This window comes from Sus scrofa, chromosome 1 (assembly GCF_054392235.1).
Source record: "Sus scrofa isolate SSC_HxYL_T2T_F1_AM1 chromosome 1, Sscrofa_HxYL_maternal_Yorkshire_Landrace_v2.0, whole genome shotgun sequence".
In the NCBI taxonomy this organism is placed as follows: domain Eukaryota; kingdom Metazoa; phylum Chordata; class Mammalia; order Artiodactyla; family Suidae; genus Sus; species Sus scrofa.
This window is the reverse complement of record NC_139383.1, coordinates 217,160,577-217,174,346: the sequence shown is the minus strand read 5'-3', so window position 1 is coordinate 217,174,346 and position 13,770 is coordinate 217,160,577. Positions and strand designations below refer to the sequence as shown.

General features: G+C 42.6%; 1 protein-coding gene and 1 long non-coding RNA gene across 51 annotated transcripts in view; one reads left to right on the top strand and one right to left on the bottom strand.

Annotated features, from left to right (window-relative positions):
- The first annotated feature begins 849 nt into the window (after positions 1 to 849).
- On the top strand, positions 850 to 11,837 carry LOC110255485 (uncharacterized). Its single transcript, XR_002335854.2, has 2 exons — positions 850 to 984; positions 11,418 to 11,837. It is a non-coding gene; the product is annotated as an uncharacterized LOC110255485 (long non-coding RNA).
- The window catches only part of BNC2 (basonuclin zinc finger protein 2), a 448,897-nt gene continuing 445,470 nt past the window's right edge, over positions 10,344 to 13,770 (bottom strand). For 45 of the 50 annotated variants that reach the window (XM_084984833.1, XM_084984694.1, XM_084984850.1 and 42 more), the window contains one exon: positions 10,344 to 13,622. Coding sequence is in view for 31 of the 50 variants with exons in the window: in XM_084984694.1 (XP_084840820.1) it covers positions 12,962 to 13,622 (661 nt within the window). In the remaining 19 variants the exon portion in view is untranslated. The remainder of the gene's footprint in view (positions 13,623 to 13,770) is intronic. The other 5 variants (XM_084984842.1, XM_084984838.1, XM_084984892.1 and 2 more) reach the window with 2 other exon arrangements.

The window sequence follows — 13,770 nt, the reverse complement described above, 5'->3', positions numbered from 1 at the left end:
TACCCATTTATTCTGTGAATGCACCTTGATCACCTACTTTGCGCCACAATCTACGAGGACTAGAGAAAACAGCCTGTCTTAAAAGTGTTGAGAACACGATTCCCTGCTAGGCACAACTTCCTGGCTTTCACCCTGGCTTTTTTCCCTCTCTGCTTATACTCATGGTGGGCTTATGAAGTGAGTGGGCTTTGTTGAATCCTTGAAAAGGCATCTCTGCCTGTGAGCTTGAAACCCTCCTCCCATGTGTGCTCTGTGGGTGTGGCTGAGGGCTTTGGAAAGAGACATATTTTCAAACACACAGGTTTGTGGTTTTTGAAAGAACAGAAAGCATAAAGCATAACATCTTGCAGGATTACTTTCTGCTGAAGACCAACTGATGTGACATCTGAAAATAATCAAATAAGTGTCTTGTTTTCAGCCTGCAAATGACTTTGTGAAACTTTGGAAGGCAATTCTCCACTTAAGCAAAAACTGAGAAAAATTGAAGTTGAGATTATGGGGAAGAACAGAGATGGGGAATTATGAGTGTGTTGAATTGTTAATAGCACTTACATTTGTAAAAATGAATCTCTCTAAAAACCGGGAAGTGGCCTAATAATTTTAAACCACCTCACATAGCATAGGCCACAAACTCTGATAACCTCCAAATTCAATTGCTTATGACCATTTTAAGAGCATTCCAAAAACATGAAGTTGCTGCACCATGCACAGAACTCGAGGTTTAAAATTATTGAAACCTTTGATTTTTTCCCCCCAACAGTTCTTACATTTGGAAAGAAGTCAAGGTACAGTCAAACCCCAGAGGATCAAAATGTATTGAACTGATTTTTTTTTAAATGGTTTCAGCCAAGAAAACAGAAATTGAACTGAACATTATGATGAAGAGAATAAAGAAGGGTGAAGAAAAGGCTGGAGGTGGTACATTCAAAAGTCTCCAAGTCCAAGAAAAGGCTGGACCTGAAGATGGAAAGTCTGCTGACCAAGGTAAGACAAATTAAGGCACGTTGGCATGAATAATCAGAGGCAGATGAAATTAAATGTCATCAAAATCTTGGGATCAGATAAGGAGAGACTGGAGCAAAGAGCAACTTGCCTCTCGCTTCAGGAGTTAAGGGGTGACTTCAAGTTCTTACAGCATTTCATCAATATCCAAGTTGAGTGTTGCTAATATCCAGTGTGAATGACAGACAGTTGGACTTTGTGCATTTTTGGTTTCTAATGATGCATTTGAGCTTTATTTTTTACAGCTGTCCTTGTCTTAATCCTTTACATTTTTTTTTTCCTCCGTGGGGTTTAATGGTTTCTAGTTACCTATCAGCATTTTATGTGGCATGTCACCTGTCAGGCAGCACGTAGCTTCTGACGGTTATGGCATGTGGGTCACCACTAGTTCTCTGGAAGGACAAGCACTCCCCTGAACAGCACAGCAAACTCCTGTGTACCATTGGAACATGCAGTGTAGGCTCAGGGCGCACGCTAGAAATCTAACCAAATGCCTTTTGCAAACAGCAGCTCAATGAGGATTCCTGCCATGAGGCAAAATGCTTGGAAAGTTCCTCTGCACTGGCATCACTGGGTTTGGGGTCAGCGTGCTGAAACCGGGACTCATTATGTTCCTACCATGCCAACTTGGTGCAATTAGCCTAACATGATAATTTCCCGAAGCCATATGTTGATCTTTAGGGGAGGGAAGGCTTCGTATGCCTGATGGCTCTGAGCTCTGACTGGCATGTCCCAGCTTCGGGCACATTTCTGTAAATCAAGATAACACACACAGCAATCAGAGATGCAGTAGGACAGCCAGCCTGGAGAGAAGCAGGGAACTTGGAGCAGAGCTGTGCACTTGTTGACTGCTGCAGTCAGTTGGCTTTGTCTTTTTTCCAAGGAAGGTTTGAGGGAAAGGGTCGTGGGAACACCACTGTATGCAAGGCTCTCCCCCCCTCCCCCAAATAAAATCAATGAGAGGACCTAGAAGAGAGTAAGTTATGTGCCAGGGCTGCATGGCCTCTATTCCCATTGGAGACCTATCAACGTGAACTAGCGCTGTTGGGAACTCTCTTCAGCTACCCCTGTTAATCAATACCTCTGTTCATTATCTGTCTCTGATGAATATGGGTAATGATTGGGTGCCTGAGAGTCAGGTGACTAAAAATAACTGCGCCTTACCAAGGATCAATAGATTCCACCCCACCCCCAGTATGACTTGAGGCAATTCAATATTCTCAGCCGCCCCTCCCGCACCCCCACCCAGGCGATCCTCTGTGGTCTTCATTGATAGATCAGTTCCATCCTCAGAGCAGCTTTATTAAATTAGTAGCACTTAATCTACTGTCATACTGTCAACTGACACAGGGCAGACTAACAGGCAGCAAGTTTTCCAGTGGCTCAGAAGAGCAACTGGCCACAACCCAGGCAGTTCTGATTAGCTTTGTGCCAGGAGCTGACTTCGTGGGTGCCTCTTCGCTAAACAGGAGGATTTCCAGCATTTAATAACATTTAAAACAACTTTTCTTTTTTAAGAGGAAGCTGTTTGAAGGAGCATGCTTGCCAATTACAGACATGTTATGACAGATGAAAAGATCATAATTATGCCTGGATTCCCTGCAGGGGCGCACTAACACATCCGTGACATTTAATGACTACATGCCTCAATGGAGGTTGACTTCCCCCCAAATTGTTTAAGCTTTCATTTCTTTGCCCTCACCCTGAAACCATCTGTGGGTGCTCAGAGGAAATCAAAGGGAGAGCCCCCATCAAGGATTGGTGGCCAGTACCCTTGTTACCCTGGGAGGGACCCTCAGCCAGTGGTTTCTGAAGCTCGCTGTATAGTTCCTTACCATGGGTCCGATGACAGCAGGATTGGTACAAGCAGCCTGTCCAGCTTCTTATTGGCCAGCGGCCTGGGGCCACGGACATTGCTAAAGAGTCTGGGTAGCTCATTTCTCTGGGTCATAGGCCAGAGGAAACTGGAGAAGTGGGTGGAACAAGCTGGGGAGATTTGGGTAAACATGGCTCCAGGGATGGAGAAGAGGAAATACTAAACTGGAAGGGTTATGGTTGAAGTTAGCCTAATTTTTAGCTAGAACTGATTTAAGAGATGCGGGTGGTATTAAACGATGCTGAGAAAGAAGCACCCGTCTGCTTCTTCCCATTGGCCCCAAGCAATATGACAGGAGGAGACAATGTCGCTGCTGATGACATCTTTCCATCTGCTAGTTTTATTTCTAGATGATAATGAACACAATCTGCAGAAAAACATCGTCAAGAGAATATAAACTGAAACACAAGCATTTAGTCTGAAACAAAGATACCTTTTTGCTGCCATCTCCAAATTTCTCAGGGTTGGGGTGGAAGAAAATTTATTTGCAGAAAACTAAGGTGCAAAGATTAAGGTCTTCCTTTCCTTAAGAGAGCCTGGAAGGGGCTTTGAGGAAGAGAAATTCTGGAGAGAGACTGAAAAAGGCAACCCCAAAGGGATGGCTTTAGTGAGGAAGGACTTAGCGTTTGCTGGGCTCTACTGGCACCAGCCAGCCTTGCTGTAGCTCTGACTCAACTTTGCCTTGATCTTCCTAAGAAGTGTATTCAGTAATGCCATGATTCAGTCCAAAAAGGAGATGGAGTTATCCAACAAGTGTGCTGACATAGGGTGACTCACCATGTGAGCTCAAGTGTTACTAGGTGGATTTTGTGAAGGTCTCTTGGAATTTGTTGAGGGTTCTTCAAAGCAAGAAGTTAAGAAGAGGTCAGTGACTGATAAATCTTTAATATAAAAATTGTACAAGAATTTTGATACAAATTACAAGAGGTATTTGGACAAAATATGAATAAAATTCCATTTACATCCCCAAACCCTTATGCATTTTATGCAAAAGACATACTGTAGACAGTTATAGTACAGAAAATACAACAAAGGAAATAGCAAATAAAAACTTTGAATTCCCTTAGACTACTAATAAAAACAAAGAGCAAAACAAAAACAAAGCAAAACAAAAACAAAACCCTTGTTCAAAGTACATACAGTATTTATGAAGCTACCGATGTCACAATGATTAGATCAGGGCGATGCAAGCTGTCCCCGTCCCTTGGTGCAGCTCCCTTCTGTAGTACAGACTTTGGTTCTGTGACAGGCTGAGCAGAAGAGGCTGGTCTGATGCAGATGAGAACAGAAACAAACAAAAAGCATAACCCCCCAAACTCTGGGGTTGGGAGAGGCCAAGATCTTGGAGAAAATTCCTTTCCCTTAAGATATATCAATTTCCTTTGGCCAATTTTGCTGTCAGATATGCAGGCTGAGTCAATGGTTTTTGCTATGGAGACTCACCAGTGGGCTTGGGATGGACAAGAAAGTTCTTAGGTTCTCTCAACCATGTGAAGGATCTTGCTAGTTCTACAAGAACTAGTTCATGATCTGCAGTAGAGAACGGGGAACTTTCTTTCTCAAAGCCCTGGCAAGCCTCTACCTCTGAGGAAAGGCCCAGGGTGGCCTCAGACCAAAGTCTTCTGGTTTCTTCATCTTCCTTGCCTCTCTGACCTCCAGGTACCCGCATTCAGGTCTCCTGCATTGTTCATACTGGCACTGGGAGGAAAAGGGTAAGACTTCTCTGTAGGGCAGCTGAACCAAAGTTTGCACAGGGAAGTGAGAGCACCGCATATTATAAGTCTTGATCATTATCAGGTTACTACATAATCCTACAACACCCCATTCACTTAATTCACGTTATGTAAACCCTGGACAGGGGAGAACACACAAATGTTTCCAAAGTGATCAAAATGCAGATGAAGGAAGGAGTGTTCTACCTTTTTGCTTCAGAAAATATATAGTTTTTAAGGGGGCAGGTGAGCTCAGAAGAAGGAAGGGCAAGAATGGAAAGATAATGGGATAGTCAGGGGGGATTAAGAGGGGCAATGAGAGGAATGTTTGACTCTGTACAAAGACATGCCAAAAAGCTCCAAATTAAGTACTAGACGAAGAAAAACAGTCAACCTTGGCTGACACATCTTAACTGAACCTAGTAGCTCAGCACACTGGGAGTCAAGAGCATTGTCCCTGGTGAATCAGCGCTTCTCATGGCTACAGGCATGGCGCCGATTCTCAGGAGGGTAAGGGGTACTTTGTCTCCTAGCGTGGAAAGGCTTATGCATACACAGGGCCAGGTCAGCGAACTTGGAGTGGGACTACCAAGGGGGCTGGGCTCCCCTCTGTCACGTGGAAAACATTCCCGGGGGAGAGGGGTGGAGTGCTTCCTCTTCTCCGCCTCCTACCCCCAATCCAGGGCCTCCCCAGACACTCCCCATCCTCAAGTTCCAGAATAGAAGTGGGCAGATCCAGTTCGTAAGGGAGTGATTTGCCCTCTTACTTGTGAATTATTTCAGCATCACATTTGGCAACAGGAAGTCTTGTAAGGTCTTGGTATAGCACTTAAGATTCTTTCTCCAAGAAATATATTCTTATATTATCTACTTCTCTCCATTTCTGCGAAAATATCCTTTTCTGTTCTTCCCTTCCTTCAGAGTCTTGAGGCTAAAAAATTGTTTTAAAGAATTAAAACTGTCCTGAAGCATCCCTGTTACTTAAAGGAGGAAGAGCTAGCATTTGTTAGTAGAATTTGTGCAATTTTGGCAACTGAATTTTTAATTAATCTATGAGGAAGTTTGATACGTGATCGTTATATATACAGACTAGGGGAACCTAAAAAAATCAAGTCTTGGACCCCAAGAATCCCTGCTCAAAGTGCTTTTCTTCCCAGTCCTCACACTGGTTACTGAAAATAATTTAGCATGGATTTGTCAGCATAGACCCATTCAGTCATCTGCCTCTAGATTTGCCACTCTGCTCTTTCCCAAACTTCACGTCAAAGATGACACCCACGTGTGTCTTATTTGATTGACGAGTACATTTGAAATGTGACTGTTCAAAGCAAGGGTCAACAGCTTCTATGAGACCTGCAGCCAGAGGGTTAGAAGGAAGCATGGACTTCCTTTAGCCATTTTTTCGCCCCCTTGAAGCAGTTCAGTATACAGAAATAGCAGCCAATACCTACACATTATTTGGGCCCATGGTGTCTGGAAATGTAACACGTTCACATCATCTTCTCTGTACCTTTTGCAGCTTCCATCACTTGATTTCATAAAGCTCAGATGCTTGTTCTTACCAAAATTCTCCCAAAGTGGAGAATTGACCTTTCATGTATAGGTTGCTCCCTGTTTTAGTGATTCAAGTCAAAATCTCCATGCCTTATTATTTTTTCAGATTGTCAGTCCAGTTAAACAAAACGAAGATTAATCTGTCTTGTTAACATTATGGATTTGGAGGGTGTCATGGCAAGATACGTGGATACGTTTAGGCTAATGCTGGATGCCAAAACTAAAAAAAAAAAAATATCACACACAACTAATTTGTTTACATGTGCAGTTTTTGAAGGGGAAGAAAAAATACCATGCTTTTGCCTTCAGAATATGGGGTGATCTAATGCCACTTTTGCCACTGACTTGCAGAAATTTTATGTTCATTATTGGGCCACCCCAGTAACCCCCAAATGCATGGGCAAGGAATTGCAATACTTAAAGTTTCCAAAGATGCAAAGAATGCCATCACAGCCAGCGTCTCTCTGACCCTTTATTTAAGAAGTAGTCTTGTTAGTGTCCACTTAATAGCTGGAGAGGGCACCTCGGGGCAGTGGTGGGCTTACCAAAGATACAGTTTAGTGGGTGTGTGTATGTGCCTGTGTGTTGAAAGGGGAGGGAGAGGAGAAAGGCGGGGGGTGGGGGGCAGAGAAAGGGAGAGGGGGAAGGAGAGAGACTGACTGTGGATGTGTGTGTACATCAGGGAACTCAGTGGGAAAGCCTAGCCCTTGTACTCAATTTCCCCTTCACAAGGGATAAACAGGCAATTACGCATCCTTTTATATTTGATGGCCAAGTGCTGAACTGGAAAGCACACTATTAGTTTGTGTCCCTTCAGGGCCAGGGCAGTAAGTAGCCAGGAGAGCTGGGGCTGCAGCAGACAGGGTGTTGTCTGCTGTTAGTGTGACAGTCTTGTCAGCAGCGCTCACATTACTGGAAGGTAATAAAGTGACAAGTAAGTTATTAGAAAGATATGAGGTGAAATTGAACTGAAGCTTCTCGATGCTCAGCCTGGCTTTTTCCCTTCCTCTTTTGTAATGGTCCCCTATTTGTTACACAGTGAGCCTTGTCTTGATACTCTATATAGAAAAGATTTTTTTTTTTTTTTTTTGCAGTAAAGGTCAAATGAATTTACAACAACACCAGAGGAGAGGAATAAAGATAGTTTTATGACAACTACAGTACGTTACTTCAAAAAAATAGATAGCGTTATAATGAACAATAATGCTGATCCAATTCAGTGTACTTGTAAAAATGCTTAGGTTTTTTTTTTTTTAAAAACACCCTGTTATCAGGCATTTGGATTTTTCAACAAATGCCAAAAAGACAGTATTTGATGTCCAGTTATTGCCAAGTGACCATAAACATCATTTTCTGCAAGATGTGGAAAGAATGAGGATGATGGGAAAATACAGGAAAGGATGGGTGTCTGGGCAAGAGTGACATTAGATGAATTGACTAATCACTTTTACAGCTGGATTTACATAATGCTAATGGGAAATTAGCATTTACAGTGAGCGACTCTCCACTGATAGGAAATAGGAGAACATGTTTCAGACGGAGCAGATATGTACGACCTTAATGCCAACACGAGCAAGGCTCCCACACATGGTTCAGCTTGGAGGGGAACTATGAAAACAGAAAAGTTACTTTCATGCTTTGTAGGAAGGTGAATGAGCTTGCATTGTGATCAGGAGAGCTTTAGGCAAACAGCATTACCCCCACAGCCATGAGGGTGCACGACAGGAAAGGTGGAGAAAGAAGAGCTCCGTGCTGGCTACTGCAACTTTTTCAGCTCCACTTGTCATAATCGGAGCTCCGTCTGGCCTTTTATAGGACCTAGTTGAGCCAGGGGATCTTTTTGTTCCTTGAGGGACTCTAGCCTTACTTCACCACACACACACCTCCACACACACACACCCCTCCACAATGGCCCTAGTTGGCACCCCTGATCCAAAAGGGACTTGAGCTATTCCATTCCCTTCCTCCTCAGACTGAGCTTCAGTGATGCACCTGGTCCTGCGGGGGCTCTGCTTTGATTCCTCTCACCCACTAGGCTGAATTGTACCAGGCTTTTCTCTTGAACAAACCCTTTTAGGGCATCCACTCTCTTCTTGCCTAGTTATCCTTAAACCAGGGTAGGTATGAATCCTCTACTTCGTATCCTCCACCTGGCTTGAAAAAACTAATTCCCTCCTTTCTTTTGGGCACCTGCCTTTTAAGCCCTCCTTACTCATTTGGACCCTTCCTATTAGGAGAACAAAGAATGAGAGGGAAAAGCAAAATCCTCTAAATATTCCAAGCTTGGGGGGGGGGGGGCATATAGGTGATTTAAAAGAAACCCAAAATGTGTCATTGTTTTCCAAAGTTCAAGGAAAGGCGTGTGTCCATGGGATCAAAGAAAAGTTTCTTCCAGATGCTTTGTTTCTTATGACAGCAGCCATAGCGTGTCTCGTGACAGCAGAACTTTATTTACTGTTAGTCAACCTAACCCAACACTAAAGACCAAGTACAAGTTAGGGCTGCTCAGGTCAACTGTTAGCAGTTAGCAGCATGTCCATCTCAATCTGGTTACTGGCTTCTTTATGTTCTATTTGCCAAGGGCCCCCATTCTCATTTGCTTGGCACACATCAGGAATGTGTACAGAGCAAGGGGAACAAAAGGTCACTTTTTATTCGGTGGGAACCGAGTGCATGGTTTCTCCTGAGGAAAATGAGGAAAATGCTTCTGGAACAGCCCATTCTTGATATAGTCAAAGCTTACTTTTTTTTTTTTTTTTTTTTTTTAAAGAGCAGTGTATACACTAATAGGCTGTTAACCAGTTAAAGGCCTTTCTCCTCTTACCAGAAGGCCCTGGAAATTCATGGCCAAAGAAATCACACTACAAGGGTAGTAGTGGTACATTGTGCTAAAAACAATTTCAAGAGAGATGTTTGTCACAGTGAGAAGAAAAACATTAACACTTTGAAACCTTTAAAGGCATTAGGCTGAACTGGGCTGCTGGACTAAGATCTGAAATGCATTAACTTATTTCAATACAGGTAGACAGCAACACAATGTCACACTTTTAATCACATTTTTAAAACCAAATTACTGACCCATCTAGCCTTATCCTTGCTCTGGGTTGTCTCCCTGTCCATAACACACAGATACTCCCTAAAGTGGATCAAGCCTTTCTGCTAGTTACAAAAACTTAGCTTCAAATGACCAAATCAGTACATTTCGACACCAGCTAGTGAACATGCACATTAATAATCCTGCCCAGTGTTGTACCTGTGACAAAACGCTGGTTAAAATCAATCAAATGGGAAAAGGCTGCTTGGATGAAAAGCTGCATCCCTAAGTCCTTCTCAGCCGGCAAAGAATGTATGCAGCTAGACAGAGCCTGTTTCACAATAGGAAAGTCCTATGAAAAAAGAAATGAGTATGAATGGCACAAATGAAGCTCTCAGTGATTAAAATCTGAGTGATCTCTACATCCTTCCTGTTTGCAAATAAGTCTTGGGATCACCATCTTAACTAAAAGTACAGAGTTAAATCAAAACTCTGCACTCAGGCACACACCCAAGAATGAGCCATACCCCGAGGCTAGAAGAAATGAACGTTTCACGATTCTACATCCTGTGGATCACTTCCACCCACTCCGGCCCATAACTTTTAAGCAAACAGGTTTTAGGCTGGAAAATGCTTTGCCTTCTTTGAAGGCCACCATAACATGTGGGCACCTGAGGCACAAAAATAGTAGCCAAGGTATCATTTCTCCAACAAAAGGCAGGGGGATACACTCTTGCTTCAGGCAAGGGAAATCCTACCTCAAGAATCTCATTATTTCTGGACTTGTCCTAACAGGCTAGCCACTGGTTTGTGGCGAGTAACAAACATTTGTTCTAAGCCTGGTTCATTTGCGGATGTGGCCTGTTGACAGTTAGGTAATTCACTCACTAGGGCTCTTTGACCTTTCAGTTGACATTAAATTAAACAGACTAAACATTGATTTTGCACAAGATGAGCTCTAGTGTCTCAACCAAGAGTGCAACTTTAAAATAAACGACTGCCAAAAATGTGGTTTCATAAAACTTAAGTGTCAGTCTACGCACACCCCCAAAGCTAGTGTTCCCATCATCTTTTGTTGGGATACCAAAAATATTTTTTCCACCCTTCCACAATCGAATCATTCAGGGGCAACAGCGCAACACAGAGAACGCTAAGAGGACCAAAATGTTTGCAAACAAACTTTCATTATTCTAGTTCCATCTTTCACAAACATACTGTACAGAGTCTCATATGGTATAAAACAAAGGAAAACATCTGTCTATTCGATTTAACACAACAGCAAAACAAAGCAATTAAGACTTTGGGGAATTTAAAGGTACAAGAAAACAAAAACGGTTAGCACTAATTCCTCAGCTTCTTTACCGTAAACATTGGTCATTTAAGAGACATAGTGTTTGATAAAGTTGCTTTTATACTGCAAATACTTTTGGTCTCTCCTCACTGTAGAACAAATGAAGACTTAAGAATTAAATGAACCCCAAAGCATCCTCTGAAGGAGATGAAAAGATAAAGCTCCTAGACACATCTAGTTTATCTTGAAGAATCTATTTCTGAAATTTTCACAAATACTGAATCCTCAACTGATGATGCTGATTTTTGGAAACAATAAATACTGTGAGGTACAATAACTCCTACAGGAATAATAACAAGAGAAACATAGTAACAGTTTCCTTTGGCAAACTTAACGGAAGTGAATGCTGATGTGAACATAGAAAAAAATAATTACAAAACCTATGAAAAATGGAAATGACATTAAAAGTTTAAATGGAGAGGGAAATTCTAACTTTTAGACTGATGAGAGAAATGTCTGAGGCCCTTACATGCAGAAAAGAAATACATTCTTTTTAAATTACTGTGTACTATTTGACAAAATAGTCCTTGTTTATCTCTTTAGCCCCCCAACTTAAAAAAAAAAAAAAAAAAGACAACAAAACCCAGTCCGCACTGCACACCCTAATGGTTTTGGCTGCAGACTGAAGTTGAGTAAATATCATCATTTAGTCAGTATGTTGTGGTAGCAGAGGCTGCCGATGTGGTTAACCAGCTCAGGCAACATGTGTAAACATCGGAAACAAAACAAAACAAAACAAAACAGGTTCGGGGAATCCTCTCCCGCCTCTTTCACTCTCCACCGCCTGGTTTCAGGCTGGCTTTCGTTTCTGACACATCATGTGGGGGAAACACAAAACACTGAACAGTGAGAGATCCTGTTTTAAAACCCCTTCCTCTGGCTTTTCAGAAAGGAGTGTTGCTCAGTTCAAGTTCGGCCCATGTTTGCCAAGCTTCCAGGCACTGCTGCTGTTCCATGTCTTTTGATTCTGTCGCTCAAAGAGGCCTGACTCATAGAACTCAGGACTACAGACCCTGCGACAAATTAGACGGCCACAAAGCAGACCAGCCCCGTTTGGACTTTTTCTTTCTTTTTAAAGGATAGGGGTTAGGTCCTTATGAATGAGTATTCAACTCTTTTACTGTATTCAGCCTTGTTCCATAGTGAGTTAATTTGGGCTTTTGTATCCTGAAATATTATCCTGCCTCTAAAAGAATAAATGCCTTGGCTGTTTCACACCACGTAATTTTTGTTTTCCTTTTATGTAACTGAACATATAAGCAAGAAGGATGCAATGTTGATTGTAATAACATTCGGCACTTGAAAGAATCACCAAGTGAGTGTGTGTGTGTGTGTTTTTTTTTAAAGCGGTTTTCTGGTGGCCGACAAATTGGCCTGTGGTTATGTTGAGTGACTAATTGTATTTTCTTTTCTGGAAACTTGTGCAAAGTTGGCAGTTTTGTGTTAACACTAATACTTTTGTTTGGCATTTGTGCCCTATACTGACCAGACCATTTTTATACAAGTGAATTTTTTAAAAAAAGACACTTACTTGAAGTATGGCAATAGTTTAAGGATAAAAAAGAAGCACGGATATTACACATCCCCTTGTAGTGTATGAAAAAAAGTGCATGACTGGATTTATGTACTAGTACAGGACATTTAAAAAAATCAGATCTGTGCTGTAAGGCATGCCAGCACCTCTTTATCACTATTATCTAGCAGGTAGTAAAAACAAGACCATGTTTTTTCTCTTTCCTTTAAAAAATGTGCATTAACGCTAACATAAATGAATAGAGCTAGCCAGCAAATTATTTTTCTCTCCTGTATATCTAACAGCTGGATGTAACTGTAAAAATTAAACAAAAGAGTTAAACAACCATCAATACAATTGTTTTACATCATTGGCCTCTCAAGGCGAAATATTTACAGGTGAATCTGCCATGCTTTAATTGAAGATTCTCTCAAAACCTTAAAGTTCACAAAAGACAACTATAAGAAGTTCCTTTTTTCTTTTTTTTTCCCTTTTTTTTTTTCTGCAGGCAACAGTCATGGGTACAACAAATTGTCTCTTTGGAGAGGACCAAGAATTATTATTCTGTCAAAATCTGGGCTCGTTGCACGCTTTTGTGTGTGTGTGTGTGTGTGTGTGTGTGTGTGTGTGTGTGTATGGGTATTTAAAGGGTACTTTGTTTTCACCCCCAAATGAAAGATCCCACCTCCTTCCCAAACTATCAAGGAAAAAAAATTCAAAAGCACCTAGTGTTTACCTTTTTGTATCTAAAGAAAAAAAAGTGTGCATGTGTATACGCATGTAGACACAGAGGCATACATGTGTACACACTCACACATATACACACGCCCTCCCAAGCACACAAGCACACACTGACTATGGCAGTTCAAATATGTAGGCCGTCTGGTGAGAGCTGGCATTTGTAGTGTCCGTTCTGAGACTAATCTACGGAAGTGAAGGGAATGTTTTTGTGGAGATTAGGGTTCTGACTGTGCCGGTTTCGGCTTCGCACAGAGGAGAACATCATGTTGCAACCGGGGACTTTGCACTTGTGCATCTCTCGCAAATGCACGGTTTTGTAGTGCACTCGCAGGGTCCCCTTGTTGCTGTACATTTTGTGGCAAATGTTGCACATGATCCCACCATTGCTCCCGGACAAGCTGTTGAACATCAGAGATCCTGCAACATCAGCCCCCAGGCTGCCGGGGAGGGTGGGGACCTCGGCCTTGTGCGCGGACTCCCCACTGTCACTCGCCCCGTCCAGGTCATCCAGGAGAATCCCCTCATCACTGCCAGCGTCGGATTCTCTGGAGGAATGGATGCTGCTGCTGGACTGAAGGCTGGAGGTGGTGCTCAGGTCCAGGACCATGTAGTCCTCTGCCATGCCCCTCCCGTACCCATTCAGGTGGGAGTCCTCAGTGCCCGCGGGGGAGGAGGCGTCTTCCCTGACATCGAGCCCCAGGGGGTGCTGGGCACCATAGATCTTCATCAAAAACTCATCCCGGAGGTCCTTGCTAAGGGAGGGCTGCGATGCGTCCAGGCCCATGTCATCGAGTTCTTTGGTCAACAGTTTACGATGCAGATTTATGTTGGCACTGTGTCTAGGAAAACAAGAGGGAAGGGGTGGGGGAGGTGGACAGGGAGTGGGGAGGGTGAGAAAAAGGAGAGCATTTTAAAATTGATTCAGCTTCCATGAGGCATCAAAGCAGCACATTCACGGATAAGGACACCATTATAAAAGCAAACATT